This window comes from Ixodes scapularis, unplaced genomic scaffold (assembly GCF_016920785.2).
Source record: "Ixodes scapularis isolate PalLabHiFi unplaced genomic scaffold, ASM1692078v2 PGA_scaffold5__190_contigs__length_132052651, whole genome shotgun sequence".
NCBI classification, from domain to species: domain Eukaryota; kingdom Metazoa; phylum Arthropoda; class Arachnida; order Ixodida; family Ixodidae; genus Ixodes; species Ixodes scapularis.
The window spans coordinates 129,849,090-129,871,282 of NW_024609880.1; the positions used below are offsets into that span (position 1 = coordinate 129,849,090).

The following is a 22,193-nucleotide window of genomic DNA, read 5'->3' on the forward strand; positions in this document are numbered from 1 at the left end:
ACAGACAACGGGGGGCAATTCGGCCGTTTTTGCTGCTACCAAACCAACTAATTTCCAGTAATTGTGCAGCTTCTAAGAAATATGCCTGCATACGTGTATAAACTATATAACTAATTCGCGAAGAAGCTACATTTATGTAAAACAACCCTGTTCCACGAGCACTTTCAAGATCATCAGACGCACGGCCTTTAAAACATCTGCGAACCAGCGCATGCAGAGTGGCAGCGCAGAGTCAGGGTCGCGAGCTAATTTGCCGACCACCCAAAGGCCCATGATATAAATGCCACTTCAAATGGCTTGAAAGCGGGATCTAATATCGTCTTAAATCATAAACGTGCAAGGAACAGAATTCCAGCGTCTGAAACGCTTGCGCCGTCGCTTCACCGACCCCTCGCAAGATTGCCTTGTGTCGTGTGGACAGACGGGGAGCTTCATCGGCGGAATTGCCTCCGCCGATAGCTTTCGGGATTTGTAACCCAATTTTAAAGGTAAAAGGTACGAGCAGGCTTATAAAATGTACGGAAGCACGTCAATATCGGCCTAACTCAACGTCGTGCACACCGGGTAAACGAAGTCCAGCTCCTCGAAGAACTTGCGGCACACAACACCAATCCAGGAAACCCGTGCTGGGAGGCGAGCCGATGCGAGATCGCGGAGCGGAGTACTCGCCCTGACGTCAAAGTACGCCTCACCCAATCCGGGCGCGGCGATCGCAGCGACGCTTGTGCTCGCTCTCCATCGCGAAGCGTGAAAGAGGGTTAAATCGCTCACCACCGGATGGCAGAGTCAAGCAGAGTGATTGCAAGTAGCTAGGCTAGGTGGCGCTAGATACCGCCCAATTCGTAAGCCACAAAATATTTCATTTTCTCACGCCTCCATCGCGCATCGGGCATTTTTTTATACACACATATACATTACGCGTACCACAAGCATCAACTGAACATATTAGCGGCGTGTGCGAACTACAAGGGACGCTTCTCTGGCTATTAACATCATCGTTTGTGACGTCACGGGTAGGACAGACTGGGGCAGACCGCGTAGATCTTGGATCCCTCGGCTCAGCTCGCTTCATGCGCTGTTTGAGCGATTCTTACTAAAAATAAGATAGGACAAATCAATCGCCTGAATTTGCCGGGCAATGGCCGACAATTTAAGAATTTTTGAAAATGTCTGCTTTTCTTTCGAGTAGAATTCGCGATGTGACAAACTTCTTTGTCATGTACTCGAATCGGGAGGATTTGATAGAAGCGTTGGTATCGGCAAACTCAATGTAGCTAAAACAAGTTTGCGGCGCTTTGCAACGTAACTGTGCGCGCGTGCATAGCTAAGACAGCACGCCATTTACTCTGATAAATGCAAAACCTTTCCATACAGCATTCTCGACAAGTCTGAAAAAAAAAAAAGAATCAGAGAGGCGGAGAATCGCCCTGACGCACGCCGCACAAGCTGTAATGTAAAGCTCGATACTTGTTTTTAAACATTTTAAAGCTTTTCTAAAATAAAAAAACAACTTTGAGGCGCTGTTATTTATTAGAAAGCTAACTAAAAAAAACGTTAAACGCGTTCATTTAATAAATAAAACGTTTTTATTGGCGTAGATGCGAACCAACGTACCCACACTCTGCCCTGACATAGCGCGTCGTTCGCTCGAATCATGCTTCAGAAGATGAAAACAACGCAAAAAACGTGCGTTACAGGAAGGCGCCCGCGAGTTGGCGCCACTAAAAACATCTTGTGGCCAATGTAACGAGCGCATACACATACAATACAACAGCACACTACTCCGATTACTACATCCGAGCCTTGCGCTTCCGCCCTTTATATTCGTCGTTTTGAAGGTACAGATTTTCTCTGTGAACACCCAAGCAATAAATAATATTCCCAGTATGTTGACTTTTTCTCAGTAATGTTATACCTCCGAAGGTATTTTAAACGGCTCAGGAGATGAATCTCTTAATAAAAAGTAAATGCTCATGCCGTAATTATTTGAAAGCCAATAAAACAAGCAGCTCCACTGCGGTTCCAAGCCACGTGATTCCTTCCCCGCACAGCACGTCGTAGAATGGCGCGAAGGACGCCAGTTTTCTGTCGTAGTATATGTTTTTTTTTTTTCTATTTGTGCTTTTCCCATGCGGCTGCAATTGTTGCCTTCAATTAATCTCCGTAGAGGGGTTATCCATTCAGCTGGAAGCGATGCTTCATGGGCAGAAAAATCGCTTTCCGAACAACATGAACCTGTCGCAGCCGCGACTTGCGACAGATGTTAAAGCTATACTGACCCGAAATCCCGATTTCGCTAACTAAGGCCGCAGAAGCCTTGAACGGGACGCTACGAACACCAAAACATCACTGATACATCGATATGTCAGACGATCGAATGGCAGTACCTAAGGAAAAGAAGGGCTCGATCAAGCGAGGGCTTTGACGTCACGATCCTCCTGGAACAGTTGAGGAAGAGGGGAAACGGCCTCGCTTCTCTCCTCCTCGCTTCGGTTCACCAGCTTGGCGGAACGAAGCGAGGAGGAGAGAGAATGAGAATCGTGACGTGTCTTGTCTTGTCGGCCTTGTCGGCTCTGTTCAATCGTGCACTTCTCTTCCGAAAATTCGGCGATCCGTTGGAGATATCGCTGTATGAATGATATTTCTTGGTTTTGCAGCGTCCCGCCTATCAGACCAGCTTTGTTTTCTGAGCTTGAAATTTCGGTTCAGTATCGCTTTGAGTGTACGGATCTACGCCGTGGTAAACTCGAAAACTTTTAGCGCTCATCCCAGCGCGCCTTAGAGGCCAGTTTCTCCAGAGACCGTAGTATATTTAAGCAGTAAAATAGAGGATAGCTTCTTCTGTAAATTTTACTTACCATCCCCCTTTAAGGGATACAAATAACAAATTCTGGAGCTCATATATATTTTTTTTTTTTTGCTTCATTATGACGTAGGTAGCAGTAAAACCACAGAAACATCAATATTTCGTCTGGAAACGCAAAAAATCTAATTTTAAACTCAAATAAACGATAAGTCAAAACCACTTGCTCGTTGGTTATGAAGCTTCAATGGAATGTCGTGAAGGCATCGGCCTCTGACGGCAGCGCCACTATAAGACAAGTACGCTCACTAGTACAAGTTACCTATTCCAGAACATAATACCGAAGTTTTGGGGAAGAAATCCAAAGCGCAGTTGGCCACCTTGGGTTCACTCCACCAAATCTGAAGTACGTTCAAACTTAGAGGTAGGCAAAGGAGTGTAGGAGGTTAGCTTCAGGGGCTCATGGTAACAGTCCAAATTAAGGGGTACAAGGGGATATGGGTTGGGCATCCCTTGAGAGCAGAGAGGCAACAAGTAAAATTTGACCAAAGGCTAACTGATATCGAGCAGATGAGGTGAACAGTTAAGGTATATAAGTTCCTATACATAAAAAGCTTAAACACAAATTGGACGAGACGGACTCGAAAGCTCGGAAACTAATTTTTACACGCGGGAAGTGAAACGAAGTCAGTATAGAACAGAGTTAAGCATGAGGAGAGAGGGGAAGGAAGTAGGCGGGAGAGGTCAGCTTTAACTATGTACGAGTTACAAAAACAGAAAATAAGGAAAGAAACTTTGATAATTCCCGGGGGATCGAGTTCTTTACTGTTTGAGGCCAGAACTGGGGTACTAAGAACGAACACTTATAGGGCAAAATTCGAAGATAGAGAGCCAGCTTGCCACATATGTGAAATGGAGAGCGAAACTATAAAACACGTGGTTATGATGTGCAAGAGGCTTAAACCTGCCCTCCCTGAGGGGAGAGCAGATGTAGATGGGTCCCTGGGTTTCGGTGGAGAAGATGGAAGGGGGTTATAAAGAGGTTGAGGTAACGAAAAGGAGGTTATAGCATTGGCGGAAGGAGACTAGGGAAAACTGAAATTGGTAAAAGCAACGAGCACAACTGAAGACAGGGAGGACAGAGGAAAATTTGGACTCCTTCCTGGCTGACTCCGGCCTAAAGTATCAATGCTGTCTCTCACAGGGTCTTGGTTTGGAAAGAAGGCCAACAAGGTTGACCAGAGGAAGATCAGTGACTCCCTCGCCGGGGGATAGGGTGACCACCTTCCAGCCGGTGGAGTGCGGGACACCTTGACCGGGGGGGGGGGGGGGGGGGGGGGGGGGGGGAGGAGGACGGTATTTTTATGACTCAAGAAATCAGTATTAAGGGAAATTCGTCAACGCGCACACCCCAAAATCTTGGGCTGTCCGAAAGCGTATTATACATCTAAAAATTGTACGAGGCAATTACACTGATATAGGCTTCGCTCAGTGATATACTTTTGTTTATTTCTATTAGTACATATTTTTTTCAAGATATGTAAGTTAAAAACATAAAGATCGACTGCACCAGACCCCAATGCATCAAAAGGAATTAAAAACAGTAAATATTTTCGGCGTATTGTTTCCTGTCGATACTTACTCTTATATTAACATGCTCATACACAAAAATAAAACCTTATGTTGTTTTTTAGACCGTTGTAAGTTGCGAGTTTTTTTTGCCTTGTGTGGCCGTCTTCACTAAAAAAAAAAAAAAGTTTTACACAACAACTCTTTCGTATGATACAGTATGACTTGCAACTAATTACAATAGTTTATTTTTCAGCTTTTGGCGAGCAATTTTCGCTTGCAATATTTTGTCATCAAGTGTAGAGGCACAACGGCGCATGCGCGTCAGTCTCCTGCAAAAACGACGGTTGCTTCCCGCAGTGCTTGGCAAGAAAATGACATACCATCGAGATTCACACGTTTATCAGCGACCTCCGCGGTTCCTCGTCGCCCGTTGTCCGTAAGCGCCATAATTTGCGCAGTGATTGTTACGACAATGTGAAATTCGGGACATTTTGAAGATTTTGGAATTTCTTGCGGGACGCGGGACACGAGCCCAAAATGCGGGACAGTCCCGCGAGTCGCGGGACGGGTGGTCACCCTACCGGGGGAAGAAAGCGGGGGTCCGTTTTCCTTTTAATGCGAAAGCATTAGCTGTCGCATGGAGCGAACCGGCGTTATCAGCTTTTGAAGCCGCGCGCCAAACGGCAGCTAAATTACCCTGTCCCCATGAAGCGAAGCGTGTAGTCTGTGGCAGCGATTTGATAGATAGACTCCCATTGGCTGGCGCGTGTCCATGTTTCGAAGAACGAAGCTCCCATTGGCTGGCGCGCGTCCTAGTTTCAAGGAACGCCACCCCATGGCGCTGCGGGCCCTGCGCCGGCAAAACGAACACGGTGGCGCGCGATCGGCCGCTTGAGCTCCTCTCGACGCCGACGAACATGGCGACGCCTCCGGTGGCCGCAACCTCGGCAGTAGCGAAACCTGCCCGTCCACGCAAGTGCACCACAGGCGAACTAAGAAAGCGAAATAACGTAGCACAACGAGCGAGGAGGCAGGCAGCGAAATCCCACCCTCGTTGTCAAGTCTCTGAATACACGGCGGGCGGAACGAGCAGCGGCGCAACGCGCTAGGAGACGGAACAAAGCCTTTCGAACGCGTGAGGCGCAAGCGGATCGCGATTCAAAGCGTCTCTGGCGGCAATAGAACGAGGCAGAAGGAACGCGAGGCAGAAGGAATACGTCGCAGGCGGCATGCTTTCGCATTTTTAAATCGACCAATGCAGGTACTTGATTTGAAGATAAACTATTTTAAAATGCAATTTCTACAAAGTGCACCAAAACAAGCAAAAAGAAACAGGAAAAAAAACTCAAATTGATAAAAAGTAAAAAAGATGGCAAATTAGACGCTAGGTGGCGCAAGATGCCGACCCATACCCTAAGGGCCACTACTATCCATTCATCTATCTGAGTTATGACCTCATCTCAATGGGCGCGTTAATTGTCCGTGCTCAGGAGCGCGAGAGTTTGGCGCTCCTTTCACTAAACGGACAGGAGTGCCACCAGAGACTGACACTCGAGCGCGCTCTTCGTGCACCGAGAATTTTTCGGAGCGCGAGTGATTTCTTCGCGCTCCGAGACGTCACGTAAACAAACAAAATGGCTGCGCTGCTGTTGAGAGATCAGTGGTTGAGACCGTCGAGACGAAAAGGCGTAGCCGGACCGCTGCCCCTTTTCAGTTGATTAGTGCTTAATCCAGCAGGTAAAAACGATTTGATTTCAAAGCCAAGACAGCAATTAGCGATCCGAAAAAGGTTTGTTCGTGCATCTCGCCTGAAAAAAAAAAAATGCATCTGTCAAACAGCAGCGTGCCGATAGCACAGCGACAGAAAAGTTGTCGAGATTAGGAGACATTCGGACCGCTCTGTCCCTTTTATAATGCTTAGCCCAGCGAATAAAGATACCTCGATGTGAAAGCCGAAACATCAGTGAGTTTTGAGGAAAAGGTTTGTTCGTGCGCCTTGCCTGAAAACGAATTGATCTATCGAACGAGGTGCCGATAGCTCGGCGACAGAACAGTTGTGGTCAAAAGACAGTCAGACCGCTGCCCTGCTTAGAATGCTTAGCCCAGCCGCAGCGAATAAAGATACTTATTGGAAAGCCGAAACACCAGTTAGCGTTGCGAGAGAGGTTTGTTCATGCATACCGCCTAACAACGAATTGACGTGAATCGAACGACGGTGTGCCGGTATTGGCGTAGCTTCCGCCTCGCTGCGAGCCAGAACCGACGGAATCAGGGAATCTCTGACAAATTTGAGTTTTCCTGCGTCGACGAGCGGGTTCTAGAATGTTGTCTTTAATTTAAATCGGAACAGCATGCATGGTCAATAAATAGATCGGCCAAGGCGACCTTCCAACTTCCACGCATGTGCACGAAACGAGTCTTGAAACCTTTCTGGAATATTAAAATGTTCGTAGAAACTTCATAACGTCGCCGTCTCCTTTGCTTTTTTGACTCTGCCGCTCCACACGGGCCTGATTATATATCTTCGAAATATTTTCGGCTTCTGCCACCCGTATTCAGGGTCGGAAGGAGCTCGTGTGGCCCGTCGATAGTTTCTGGCCGTGTTCCAAAACTTACTCGATATAACTCTAGGGTAAAGGTGGTTATCGAAAACCTACCCGCGTCCAGCGTTTCTCTATTTTTGTTGTCACGTGACATCATCAGCCTGGGTAACTTGGATTCATTCGATTAGGTTTGGAACGCAGCCTCGGTGTGTCGCGCTCCTGTACGCTATGCGCCGTTTAGCTGCTGCGCTCGGAGTGTGAAACTCGGGGCGTCGGAGGATGCGTAAAGGAGCGCCGACTGAACGCGACACTACCCTTGTGTCTGCAACCTGATTCCCGCGCAACTCACGGGAGGTGTCGTAGAGCAGGTCGTTGAAGGATGCGAAGCAGGGCAGAACCGCTACGGAGGACGCCGGCGTCGAGGGCCAGCACGACAGGCCGTCCCACGTCAGCCTGCACCGAAGAGATGAGGACGACTCCCGGGCGCCTGCATGGAAAGAAAAGCATTTGGCATCAAGAGCGTTGGGAGTTTTATCACACAACCCACGAGACTCAACATTAATGAACTGCGAATACGCCATTCTAAGGTGCCATTGGTAGGTTGATGAATCCATATACACTAGGCCCAGCTATCCTGTCTCTTAAACATTGACATAACAAATTAGCCGTTGAGATGGGGTATACCTGTAGGAGGCTTGATGAGCGCTGTGAAATCATGGCCCGATTCTTAAAGCCATGAAGGGTGTAGGATTGCGTCTATTTTCAGTATTACAACTCCTAACGACACTTTTGCTACTTAGCCTACTCTCGGAAGGGCAACTTATATTGGCCATTTTAATGTGCACCTTCGGAATTTAGAACTGAAAGCGTCTAGAAGCTTCAACAAAATTATCCACATACAAAGAAAAGCTGCTACTGTGACTCTTTTCCTAGAGAAGGTTAGAGGTGTCCAGAAACTCCAGCATATAATTTGCCATGATAAGTTGGGTATCCTTAGATTAAATTGGCATCTCCCAGTCACCTTTTGCTAGGGCATGAATTCGCACAATACTGGTAAAAAGAAATCGCGCAAGAAAGTAATAAGTATACTCAAAGCAAATCAGAAAAATCATCACTGTTTAAAACCTGAGTAATGCGCTTTGTTTTTGTTTTTAGTGCGCTTTATAGTGGCCATAATCTCACGAACACAAATTGCCGTAAGCGAGAATAGAAAACGGCAAAAGAAGTCACAAGGAAAAGTGAAAGGCAGAAACAAACGCAGCGTTGTTCGTGTCTTCCACTTGCCTGTGTCTTTTGTGTGCTGTTCTATTTATTCTCATCATGTGCCGACTCGCCCAACTACACACTTTGCTACTGTGCGCTGTGGTATTTGGGTGTAGAAAGCACTGGAAAAAGAAATAAATTCAAATAAGCGCCCAGGACTACTGTTCCCACCTACCCATGTGTGTATTTCTGTGTTCTAAGGCGCTTTGTTTTTTTTTTGTTTTTTTTTTTTTAATTATTATTTTTTTTTAACTTTTTGTTTGTTGGCCGTCTGCCAGAAGATGGGTGCTAAACCTCGTCAAGCCGACGTATGTTGGCTTTAGGTTATGTGTACCAAATGAAAAACAAATTGCAGTTTACTGAATTACTTTATCGCGTTAAATTAAAAACTAGAAATCGGCAACGCGCACTGAAGGTTTGGAACTTATACAGTACGGTTGCCGCAGTTGTCAGCATAAAGTAGAAAGGCGCTCGAGGCATCACCGCTGTGATGACGTCGCCCAAACGACTAAATTGAGATGAGAACAGGCAGAGAGTGTAAGAGAAAGAGAGAGGGAGAGAGTTGAGTCCCACTGGGGTTAGTGTCGGCAAGGGTCAATCGGTAACAATTAATGGTCACTCCGTGTCGTAAATCTTCCCTAGGTGGCAGACACAGAAGTACGCTACGCTAAACCTTCCGGTAAATAATAATCAGACGTGATTGCTAAAGTTCCAAGAAGGATTCTCTGCTCAGCCCCCGGATAGTTAGAGTTCGCAACAGCAAAAACATCAACAAAACAAAAAAAAAAGACATTACGCGATGGTGTCGACGATTGTGAATGGTTCCGTGGAACACCAGAGCAGGCACATATCGCTTTCATTAATGTTTACTCTTCCTTACTCATTTTATTCGATGGTTAGCTCAGGATTGCTGAGCAAAACTTACCTCGTTTAACCCAAAGAGATAAGTAGAAGGATAGCATTTCCCTTTACTATTTCAGAACCAATACTGGTTTGTTCCATTAACAAACCTTGTAATGGCATCCACTCTACGCACATCCAAACACGCAACACCTTCAATAAACTTCTTTTTTTTCCATTTGAAATATAAGTCGTGGGCTGATATAGAGAAGAAAGCGACACTCCCGTTTAGGTGAAACCCCCGCCGCGATTCAATTAAAGCGGTTCGCTGCCAATCGGCCAAGTGGTGAGTACATTGTTGTAAAAGGTACTAGCTGGTTTTTTTGTTACGTTGTCAAGGTTAGTGTAGCCTCCACAGCGATCCAGTCTCGCACTACCGCGAAAGCACGCCGTTTCGGCCTGCGTCTTAATCGCACGCGCTCATGCAAGTATGTTTAACAGCGTTGGAGAATTGTGGAAACTACGCTAAGATTTACAACGCTGCGAAAAGTAATTGAAACTTTTTTTTTCTTTTTTTTTATAAGTGCAACGATGTTCGCGTTCTGAGACTAAACAGGCTGCGAGAGTAAGACTTTAACCTGAACTGCTTTGTGCCCCTTTTTTTTTTTTCTTTTTTCAGTTCAAACTGAGATTAAAAACAGCCTATATCTTCGAGAGTTCAACCAACAAATTATTCTACAGAAGACCGAAGCGCTACTCAATTTTATCAAGAATGGTGCGAAGTGACAACTCATTATCCATCGCGTCTAAAAAATAATTTTTCTAATAAGGGTTTTTTTTTATTACCAACTCGTATCTGAGGCATGTCCAATCCGTCTTCGTCAACGTTGACAAGGGCAGAGCGCGGTTTTTCTCTTCCCCGTCGCCAAGAAAAATTGTCAGGAGGCGAAATATGGTGCTGTCTTTCTCTATATCCTCTTTCCCTCACCCTCATTTCTTCTCAAAGCAGAAATGAGGGTTTACAAATTTAATCATGCAAACCTCTTACTTTTGTCGCTAGTCCTATGTTAGAAAAAAGAAACAAAAAAAAAAAAAGGTGGCGATGTCAAAAGGAAGAAGAAAAAAAGGTTCTTCGTAAAAATTTGCTTTCGTTTTACCTTTCTTTAAAAAAAAACAGAAAAAAACATGAATAAAAGCAAAATGTGGGAGACCAACAAAAAACACAGATGGTTTGCGAGACAAAAGTTTGTTCTCAGAGTCGGTCCCGATGTGCTCTGACTTGAGTTCAAGCTCTTTCGGAATATGGAAACTCGGAAAGCGTTCAACTATTCAGGAGTGGCGGGAAGTCCCGTTGTAGGCCACTGGTAGTGTCCTAAAACGATCGACGTTTCGGACAGTCGGTAGCTCTTGTCGTCCAAAAGAAACGTGGACAGATGCTTTGTGCTTCGTTAGAGCATAATCTTGTGCGCGCGCGGTCCCAGACCCCGCCGGTCAGTGGGCGTGTTTCCATAAAAATGAGACTACTTTAAAAGTTCTCAGAACTTCTTCGGTTCAAAAGTGCTCAGTACTTCTGTAATAGCTTTACCAGGTCACGCGCAATTAGTTTTGCTGGTTTGCTGCGAATGGATGCATTATAATAAAGGCAACTCTTCTATACTTCATTTCAGCTTGAGCCCAGACGCAGTCGACGCTGCGAGCTAATGAGACCAATCAACCGAGTCAAAAGTGCAACTCACCGGGCCTTTTTTGTTTATGATTGGTTCAGCGATGATACAGAACACGTATACAGAAACATGACGAACACCCTTTGACGCTGTCTGATCGGTGCCATCAGCTTCGACTGAGTCTTGTCTTACAAGGTGAAACCAAGTATGATCACAGTTTCAGTACCTATACCCGCTTTTTCCTCAAGAAAAAAGCTCGTTTGGCGCAACGCTCCTACGCGACGCGAAGTAGTTCTTGCGAGATTTGGTTGTAGGAGAAAAAAGCGATGCTTTTGTCGCTTGAAACGTGCACGTCTTGATAAGAGAACGTATATTTCGTCTAAAATATACCTACATATATCTTAATTCTCCACATAAAGGACATAATTTGTAATTCTCCTCGAGGAGTCGGACTTTTTTTACTACGGTTCTTAAGGAAGACGCTTTAAAACTGAGTAGTCATTTTCTATTCTTTTTAATCTCTCAGATATTACACCAATACAATATCCTAAATATACAATTACTTCGCCTTTTTATTGTGACGAAAGGGGTAATATAGGTAGTAAAGTGATCACATCATGCTTCTTTGATCACACAAAATAAATAAAATTGGCAAAACACTTATTGAGTTGATTACCAAAGCAGCTGATAAAAAGAAAATCCCCCACTTCTGACCGTCTGTTTCTTTATATTCCTCCACACGTCAGGTGGGGCAACAAGCCTCGAGGTTGCATAGACCTCACTTCGTTCGTATAAGCAGATCAACATTTACTCAACTAATTTTTCCTTTCGCCCTGCCCCTCCAACGTACACTCCATCAAGATTAAAAGAATAAAAAAAAGGATAGATGGTCTACTCTGCCGCCTAAAACAACACATCCAAGCGTGACGACGAGTATTCACCGGCCGGGACTGGCCGACAGAGAGAGAAATAAAGTGAAAGCGACAGCCGCCCCTGCCGCCGCACTTCGTCTTCATCTGCCGTCGCCACAATAACGCCCAACACCAATATCGATAATTCACCCGGGGACCTCAGAAAAGCGATCGGCGACTTGGTGTACGGTCCTCCGTCTTCATCAGAACGTGTGCCGCAGCGAATTTTCCGAGGGCCGAATCAATTTTCGCTGGGCTCGCTACTTATCGGCTTAGAAAGTCTTATCGTCAAACCTCGCCGCTTTATATCACTTCCAGGTTTGCGGTAACGGTATTTGTTGCTGGAGATTCTACGTTAGCGATAACTGATCTGAGGGAAATTTAAAATGCTAATAGCGCGAATGTGATTGACGTTTAACCATACCCGCGGACAACTTTCTGCGGTTATGCAGAAGTTGTGGCCCATGTGCGCTCGCGCACTTTGATTGCCCATTGAAACTGTGACGCGCGCGTGTTTTTTCTTCTTCTTGAATTGCGCAATACCTTATCACAGATATTTTTTTTTCTATTTGTCTTTATTTTTGGAAAGGAAAGCTCCGATAACGCGGGGACCGATAGTGAGAGGGCGACACAAAGCTTACTTGTGCTTTTATTGCCTATCCAACTAGCCGGACGGAACAAATCACTCGTATGGTTTATAAAAAAAATACTATTCTGTCCACCGTCTTTCTTTCAGTTTCGAATTTTTTATGCCATAATGGTATTTATGTGGTCACAGCTGACATATTACCTGCTACATTCTGCTGCAGCTTTTTTTTTTATTATTCTAATGTGTTTATCGCGTATTTTTTCCACGTTTCTTTGTCTTCATTTTACCTTTTTTATTTAGGTAAGGCGTCTCGTTTTGGCAGCCAAGCAGTGAAATTATGTTGCTAGCCCTCCCGGCGGAGGTTGCCAGGCAGTCGGCTGTTGATGGTAGCCAGCCCCTCGCCCCTTCTTCCTCACGGTACTTCTTGCCGTACTTTCGAACTACCCTTTCTACTCTTCCCTTTCTTTCATGCGTTCTTGATAAGGGCGGTTCACACACTTGCGTTAAGTCCAACCCAGCGCTACGGTTGCTATGGCAACAGCTGCTGCGGCACGAGCTGCGTTGAAGCCGACGCAGCCGTTGCCATAGCAGCTTTCGCACTAGGTCGGACTGAACGCAAGTCTGTGAACCGCCCGCTATGCCCAATCTCCGTTCCTTTCACGGAGAGCTCGTTCACCCTCAGTTATAACAACCGCCTCCCTCCCCCCTTTCCTTTACTCCTTTTCTACATAATCGGTATGGCGTACACTCATTAGCCAATCAAACGAGACCCAGCATGACTCACAAAACTATGAAGAAGTACATTTAATAGTAAATAAAAAAAAAAGGAGCAGCACCCACCCGTTTCGTTGAAGGTTCTGGCCGACATGTAACACAGCAGTCTGGCCGAGAGCGAACCATTTCCGTCGAAGGAAGAGGCAGCTGCTCCCGAAGACGTCCCCCTGAGCTCGTGGTCGTCTTGGACGCTGCCGTTCGACGAAGTCTCGGGAGGGTCCTGACGAGGCGACTGGAAGAACTCGTATTCAGAATCGTCCGTCATGTTCTGAAAACTAAACGAGAGACGGCGACAATGGACGTAATTGAAATGGAGGCACTGGTAGTTGATTAACTAGTACCCCTGCCACACAGCGTTTTATACCCTTGTTACACGTTATAAAATCAGACAGTCGGCTCGTGATGTTGAGTGCGCACGTGCCCAACGGCGTGCGCTGGTTCGCCGATTTCATAAACGAGCTTGTTCCAAAGTCCTTTAAAATGCCCGTTTAACAAGGGTATAAAAACACACAAAGTTAAGCGTAAGTTTCTTTTTTTTTTTCGGTCCTCGCTGGGTTAAAGACGTTGCGAGACGGCTAGACAGTTATATAACAAATTAGATTTCCTCAGGAAAACGATCGACGCCTAATTCTTATCTTTATCACACAGCACGATCATTTACCGGCTGAATGAGTCCTCTGTAAGCCCAGTCCTAGTATTTTCGATGACACTGTGTTAGTTGTGAAAAAAAAAAAAAAAAGAAGCAAAAAGAACAATCCGGGAATTACCCGATCGTGCTGACTGTGTGGAGAGCTCTGTGCATTCCTCGGCGCAAGGAATAGCCTCGAGCAGGATATATATGCCTTATCTAAAAAGCACAGTTCAATCACAGCTCGATGCGCAGTTCGATGCACAGTTCAATCAGAAAAGCTCGCGCTTGGGGCTTTGTTCACCTTAAGGTGAGACACTATACCAAAAGCGCATGGGCGTGAACCTACGCGAGAAAACTACTTGCCCGAGGCCGTGTACTCGTGCTTATTACTCTACTAACGCTTCTCAAAACTCTTGAAACGAAGCAGAGGCCAAGATATTCCACGTTATGCTCTGGGCTTGTTTCAGCGTCGAGGGGCAGCGGCTACGGAAGTTCTCGACCTTTCTTATCAAAAAGAAGACATTGACTGCCGCTTTCGCGGTGCCAGCTACTCGTTTGCATGTAAGGATAACCCTTATGATTTTGTTCTAGAATGCACAACTGCTACAAGCAACAAACGCCGCGTAAATATACCTCGCAACGTACTTCAAGGTATCGCAAAAGTACTATGAGACGCAATAAAGCGTTGTGATATTTACGATACAATAAAGCAGGGGTTGCACTGCTCCTACATCATACAAAAGGCAGTTTGCGAGTACAAGTCTGCGCTCTATCCGTGGTTCGAATGCCGCGTGTCAAGTTCTTCCTTGAACACATTGCCACGCGGCATTCAAAGCACGGATCTCGCGGCGACTCGCATTCGAATCCGTATGCAGTCTGTCTTTTCTGTGGTGTAGAAGCGGTGTGACCTCGACTTAAGGTATGTACTGAGAAATATTATAACTTGAAGACAATATAATACGATTTTTTATTCTAAGAAAGAGACAAAAGTGAGAGAGAAAAAACAACTTCGCTCGAACATATATGTCACGGTTACACGCTTTGCACAGAAACGGTGAAACCATCACCAACATTTTTACATTCATAAAGCCAACGATGGCATCTTCTGAACATATTGCAGGGACTGGGTCGTGGGCAACCCCTTGCCAAAAGTACTTGCCTTTACCTTTGCTTTCTGTCCTCTTTCCAGGGTTTGAAGAGTGGACGAATCTCCTCACCCCCACTGCGGCTGCGCCGATCCGCAGAACCTCACACGGCGCCCACGTGATCGCCTGCTCCCGGGAGCCAGTCCATGCCGTTACCGACTGCGCATCAAATAAAACCACCGAGCTAAAGGAGGCTGCGCCATGGCGTAGCATCCTGGTCACCATGGGATCGAGATTAACTTGACATACTCAATAAATCAGTACTTTAAATATATATTCGCACAATAAAAATGTAAGGTATGCGAAAGTCCTGAGTAGACGTGTGGGGGCGTACAGGACTATACTCCGCGATAACTTTTCTTGGCAATGCAGTGGAAGGTACGTCCCGCGTCCCCTCTCCCATTTTGAGTGTGCGCGGGCTCTCCTCCTCTCCTTGGAAAGGGGGAGAGAAAGAGAGCCTGCGTACACTCAAAATGGGAGAGGGGACGCGGGCCTCTACCTTCCACTGCATTGCCAAGAAAAGTTGTCGCGGAGTGAAGTCACACGAGTAATGCTGCCGGCACATGCAAAGCCCCTTTGACCAATCAAACCATCAATTCGATGCTAATAAATATTTCTTAGAAAATTAAATAAGCTTTTGCAGCAGCAGCTGTTAGTGCCACTCTCTACCGAAATCTCACAACGTTCATACGCAAAACAAAAACAAAAAAAACAAAAACTTAGTCGCGGGAGCGAGCCGCGCTGTCGCTCTCTTTTCATCGCCATCGCCAACGTTACGACAATACTTCAGTTGTGAAACTCTCGCGGAAGGGGGTACCCCCTTTTACTCACTTAAGTCCCCCTCCCGTCGTTCAAAGCGCCATCTACGTTTTCGTTTACGAACTGTGCGTTCCATAGAGTACAACTGAACGCCACCTAGACGTTGCGCTTCGAAACGTACGTATCCCATAGAATACACTGCAGTTACCATAGCAACCATCCGGCGCGTCAAACGACGGGATGCGAGTCGTGGTGAGTGAGGGGGGTACTGCTGGTCCATGCAGCGTCTATCAGCAGTTCCGTAACTTAGCTGATCTAATAACGTTGGCCATCGCTCCTCGCACAACCGCGTCATATATAGCAAGACGTGCTATCGTCTTCTCCTCTGTCAACCCCTCATCCCTTCGCTGCCGCCCCCACAACAGCAGCCCAGAAACCGCAGCCGCCAACGCTTCGCGGTTCTGGAAGGCTCTCCGACGCGCCTACACAAAAGCCAACCTCCTAAAGCACATCTTTCAACAATGCGACAGTGTCAAACCCAACACTTTGTGCTGTCGTGTGCTATGTCTTTTATAATAGGGACTTTGAGCAAACCGTTACCGCGTTCTGCGTACCGCACTACCGGAGCCTTTGAAGCATGCTTATAAGCGTGCACCCGCGTGACACCGTGACCGCGGAGTCCAAAGGCTTCGGTAGTGCGGTACGCGGAACGCGGTAACGGTTTGTTAAAGTTCCTAATAGGTAGCTTTCGTAGATCGTCTTCACCGTCCCGCAACGCTCTTCGCAACCCGCTATACCCGAAACTCTACACTCAAGGCCATCGGCGCGCAGGCGCAGTAGCGGCTTTTTTGTGGCAGAGGGATTAGAGGAGGTGAAAACGCGGTCTACGAAAGCTCCTTAATCTTAGAAATGTAACGGGAACGCGTTTCTTTTGAACCACTGGAGTTTATAACGGGAACTCGTTCCAAGATTGAGAACGAACGAGAAACGAGCTTTCGTTTACGTTTTGGAGGAAACACCACTGGCCAAGAAGTCAGTTTTTTGTCAGCCCTATTAACCTTTCCCATTTTCACGACTTAACCTTCTTTGGGGATTTAAGAAAGCGAAACCTATTATTATGTTCACGCTCCTTGATTTAGTTTCAGCATTTGTTCTCCTCTTTTCTTATCGGCAAAATCTGGTTGGCTGCTGAGGTATAACGAGATGCTCGCCACGCCCTAGGTTTTTTAGCTTGCTGGTGACAAGTCGGAGAGCTATAGTGTTCCAAAATGCGTCTTTGGCGCCTCGGAACGCAACACCAATCAAAGGGCAGCAGAAAACGAAAATCGCAGGGCGTGAAGACGATACTCGCGCAGGCATCATTGGTTGCGGCTAGAGCCACTCTATATGGCAGCGTAGCTGCCAGAGTAGCGACACGACGCAAAATTATCTAGATGCACGACGTCAGAAGCGCTGATAGTGATCTCCATTTTGGGCCTGGGAGGTTGCCAAGGTAACCGTGCTTCTAGCGACGCCGGGTGGCAACCTTTGTAGTCTAGTTGATATCTCCATTCGTTCATTGAAAAGTGGTATAAGACGCATGGCATCGCGGTAAAGCAAGAACCTCTGGAGGAACGGTGCCTGTTTTTCCTGAAAAGTGAGACGATTTGCAGCCCGGAGACTGTCGGGCGGCGAGAGCTGCTATGGCATCGTAGGTGGACGGACAAGGCGAGCGGTTTTCGGCGCCGCCGGGATGGCGGCCGCTTCGTGGGACGAACGCACCGTCCTAGTGCTTTCGGACTTCGCTTCGATGGAACAAAATCCGATTGCGCCGGCCACGACAGGGCGATTTGCTCGGAACATGACTGCTGCTCGACTGCCCCATAGTGAGCGAGTAGATATGTTTAGCATCATACTTCTTCAAGACCCGATCATCCCTTCAAGATGAGATTTTCTCAGCGACCGGTGAGGAGCGACGTCGACGGGGTTCAACCAAGAAGGACGGCATGGTGGTCTCTAGAGAACTGTTGACGCCATCAAAAGAGACGGACGCCGGATATGAGGTGTTCTTGCCGACAGGCCAAATGGTCTTCGGAAGTTTACCGGCATTCAAAAAGTCAATATTTTTATCTGGTGTAGCACACATATCCGTGTTAAAGGGGCCACGAAATTATTTTTAAACTTCTTCTTCCTTACCTGTAATCCTCAACTCAGGAGAGAACTGTGAAATCACGAAGTCGTGACATGCTAAGACACCGGTGCGATGACCCCAAGCTTTCACCGTGGTTTTTAAGCACACCGTAGAACTTGGCATTCGCAAGTAATGATAAGTTCCGTCAGGGCACTCATTCGCCAGGAACGCGAATTCAAATATCCATGAACGAATTGATTGGTGACGAGCGCATACATCCGAGCGACGCATTTTTCGTGTCCAATGCGTGAGTTGGGTTCGGCTGACGTCACTTCGGCCTTTGTAGGCATTGTAAAGAGGATATTTAGAACCATACGCACATGATGATTACGTCATAGCAGACTGACATTAAGGAGCACAAAACGGGCCCAGCTACAGAAAATAAATGTTACACTCGTAAGAAAGAAATACGTCTGTAACTTGTTAATTATAAAGACGAACACACCTTTGAGCTTCATAGTTTAATAGTATGTGTTGATGCATTGTCATATAGAAGAACATTTCATTCACGTAACTTGAGCAAACGCCAGTTTTTCACTTGAAAAACAAACCAAAAAACACTGCGATCAAATGCAAGCTATTGCAACGAAAGCAATTTATATCAAAAGCTTCAGAACTGCCACTTCGTAAAATTGGCGATTAGTAAAAAAGGTTAAAGATCGCAGGAGCTTCCCCGCTAAGAAATGCTGTGATTATTCGGTAACCCAGGGCTGAAACAATTTTCCCTAGGCCCTACACGCGCCGTATACCTTTCGTTATGATTCTCAGATATTCAGACTTTCAAAGGAAGCTAGAAAAATGCGAAAATTTTATCCCAAAAGCTATGTGGAGCGCAAGTTCGTCTGCTTCTTTTTGCAGGGGCTGTGGTGACGTCAGAACGCCAAGATCTGAGTGGCTCCGATCGAAGGATAGTAAGTAGACCTAAAAGCAAGCTGCATTGAGGTCTACCCACTATACTTTATTCAGAGCCAATCAGAGCAGGGCATTCTAACGTCACCACAACACCTACTAAAGGAAGCAGACGAACTTGCGCTGCGCATATCGTAAAATCGCTGATTAGTATACTTGGGAGTTGTGTGAATATTTATACAGCGTGTAGTTGGTCAGCCATTTCAAAGTTGCGACGAGTCACTCGCTATAGATGAGCAATTTAGCCAATGCAGTATAACCGCTAGCCTGGCCGGGATCTATAGGTCTTTAACGTGCACCACGCAGTAGTGACACACAACCGCACGCCGGTATGATGCTCATCCAGATCGAAACGGGCAGGGGTGGGGATTGAACCCAGGTTCCCTGGTTCATTAGTACAAGACGTAAACATCGCGAAAGCTTCCTCGCTAAAAGTTGGTGATCATGCGGTTACCTGGGGCAAAAACAAATTCCGGCCCAACATGCGACGCATAGATTTCGCATGGATTCTCAGACACTCCACTGTTCAAATAAAGCTGAGAGAATGCAAAAATTGCATGCTAAATGTCTTATCGATCTTCAAACATATCCGGAAACCCGAGCACCGCTAAGGCGATATTAATGATGCTGTCACACAGGTGCTAATATCTAGAGCGATCTTGCACAGAAAGGGTATAAAGTATCATTCTTTCAGATCTTCACGTTATACCTACGTCAGAAAGCACGAAGAAGCCCTAAATCGTCGACAAGCTGCGGCACATCACGACTAAGGGTCCCGAACAAACTCGCATCCACCAGCTCTGGGCGCTGCCATCTTACCGATGACATCACGTCTCTGAGAGGTCACGCGACGAGTCGTCACTCGGTTGCTACGGAAACCGAGCCAGCTCAGCTCGTTGCTATGGTACCGCTTGTGACCAATCGCGGTGAGAGGCGGCGCAGGGAAAAGCGTGGCGCTACTCTGGCAGCTACGCTGCCATATCGAGTGGCTCTAGTTGCGGCCGGGAGCCAACAAAAGCACGTGGGCGCATCTGCGAGGCAAAACAAATACGCGAGGTGCGCAAGAAGACGACGAACTCGCACGCTGCATACTCTTTTTTCTTTTTTAAGCTCATCCGAGAAATACTATATTTACTTTAATATTATTCTTTGTTGCTTTTCGCTCTAGCAAGACAAGAGCATTAAAGGGGCTGTGCAACGACATTGGGTAGGAATATTTCTTACTTTACTCCAGCTTCCTGGCACTAGTGGGACCCAAGAATACTCGAACGCAACACCCCTGACCAGGAAGCGTCTTCGTCGCGGCGGAATTCAAAGGATTAAAGCGGAGCTTTTTTTTCAGTCTCCCCTTCGCGAAATTGGATGACGGAGCTGTGGGGACAATGGCACCAATACGATCCCCGGGAATGCGTCATCGAGCTTTCCGGTGACGATATTCAAATGCTGCTCACACAGTGGACGCGAAGACTGCGTATGCATTTGATCTGGGCTCGTGACAATCCTCAACATGCATTCGGGTAGTGGCCCGTGTCCAATCGCTGCAACGACGACAATAGCCGAGCTTCATCTACTTAAGCGTTGAAGTGAAATTATGGACAGAAAATAGAGTCAATATTGTACGCGCACAAGGCTCATTTGTCACTGACTCAATAGCAAAGCCATAACAATGTCTGGAACCCAGCGCGTGTCCTGTGCCTTGCCAACCCCAGCGCGTGGCTATGATCAACATTGGCGGCATATAATCGGCTCCAGATCACGTGGCCGCTAGTTCTGGCTGCGAGTTGAGGGGCTGAACGCTGCTCGTTTTTCTTAAATTTTTTTCTGGAACGTCTATTGCGTGGGGTGAAAAACGAACGCGTGTTTCATAGGTCATTAACGTTAGGGATCTGTTTTAAGTGGTATTCGCGCAAAGTACAAAAATTGTTGCATCGCCCCTTTAAAAAGAAAACTGCACGAACATTAGAGCACGCAACCGAAGAGCCTCGTAGCGCCGTCATCTCGGCGGTCATCGTAAGACCATTAGCCCGCCCACTGGCCCTTAGACATTCACATCCAACCTGTTGTAAACCAGATGAGACGACGTTAAAGTATCCCGCCTAAGTGGTATATAATGAGGTCCACCCTAGGACCATGCTCATACCACGAGGCCGGATTTTCAACGACTTGGCAATGGCCAGATATTCACAAAGAGGCTAATATGGGATAAAGCCGTCGTACGGGTTACTGAATAAACTAAGAAATAAATGTGCGACAAAAATCAAAATGCTAAAAGAGCAAAGATTTCCAGTAAATGCTGATTCAGACTCGGCATGCGAATGCATAGAGATGAATGGTGTTAGCTACAGAAAACGGGCCACATTTTATCATCATATTTAGGAAATAGCTTAAACCTTTTGGACAAGATAACGGCAAGCTCTCAAACTTTGGCATCTGGTCCAAACCACCAGCGCTACATCTCGGTAAAAACAAAATATTTGCCGGTGCATTTATTCTTTTCTTTTTGTGGTACAGAAAAGTCAAAATTTTTCTCATATACACCCGGGACATAATTGTTTGCGGTTCATTTATGCCAGCACTCTCGGTCTAAATGGTGCCACACACGTAAAAACCTAGGTCGTCCACATGTTTTTCAAATGACTTACTGAATTAATACTGTACTTAAGAACAGGCAAATTATACATTGTGGGTCAACTTCTCGCACTTAAAATTCAAACCCACTCATGCATTTTGAGATTAAATCTACTGAGACATTAGCTTATGAATTACGTTTTATTACTAATTTCCTGCGTGCCATACTTTGAGAAAGTCTTAATTGTAGTGACTCACTTATCAAAACTGCATTACATTTCTGACGTTTCCAAACATGTTCTTCTTATACTCTATGACTCCCTCCTGCTCGCACTACAGAGTGAAGACGCCCTTCATGCGGCCTGCCTTGCGTTGTATTCCATGGGGACGGCCTAGAACTTTCCCTACACCTGTTCGTCCATGCAGAGTCAACGAAACTCATTAGAGCCATTTACATCACCGAAGGCCTACAAGCTCTGATGGCAGCGTTATGGATGTTGAATATCAAGTATGTTAATGGATGCTTTAATACGGCACCTGCCATTAAAAGTCTCTTTTTCAAACTTAATGTAATGAAGCTGGAGCCTCCTGCCGTCATAGTCACGAGCTAGTACAGTGATTCTGTATCACAAACGCTGTGCCAGTTTAGCGGTTACCGCTCTAATTTTAGCAATGCTTCAAATTGTGTAATGAGAGCGTTTGTCCTGTGTGCTTCTTCGTCTTTTTGTCCCGTCTCTTTTGCGCTATTTTTAATATGAATGTCCACTACCAACTTGCCCAGCAGACCAAGGATTTTTTTTTTTTTTTAGGGGTGGAGGTTTTGGGGGGATTTTGTTTTAGCACTTTGCATATTTTTATTGGCCTATAATGTTTTATATTTTCCAATTTTCTCGTCATGAATGGCTTAATTTCTGTGTAAGCTAGAGCCATGGGGTTGAATCATCTTTTCTTACTAGCTGCAAAATTAAAAGAGGACCCCTGTTACCATCGATTTTTATAATTGCGTTTCCATGCCTGCCGACGTAATCCCCATGTTCCGCAGAAAGATCTGT

At 46.1% G+C, this 22,193-nt stretch overlaps 1 protein-coding gene across 1 annotated transcript in view; it reads right to left on the bottom strand.

Annotated features, from left to right (window-relative positions):
- The window catches only part of LOC8031599 (diuretic hormone receptor), a 57,883-nt gene extending 44,659 nt beyond the window's left edge, over positions 1-13,224 (bottom strand). Inside the window, exons 1-2 of the mRNA XM_029984548.4 lie at positions 13,026-13,224; positions 7,268-7,405 (exon numbers count right to left, since the gene is read on the bottom strand). Of these exons, the coding sequence (XP_029840408.2) occupies positions 7,268-7,405; positions 13,026-13,224 (337 nt within the window). The remainder of the gene's footprint in view (positions 1-7,267; positions 7,406-13,025) is intronic.
- Positions 13,225-22,193: the final 8,969 nt, after the last annotated feature.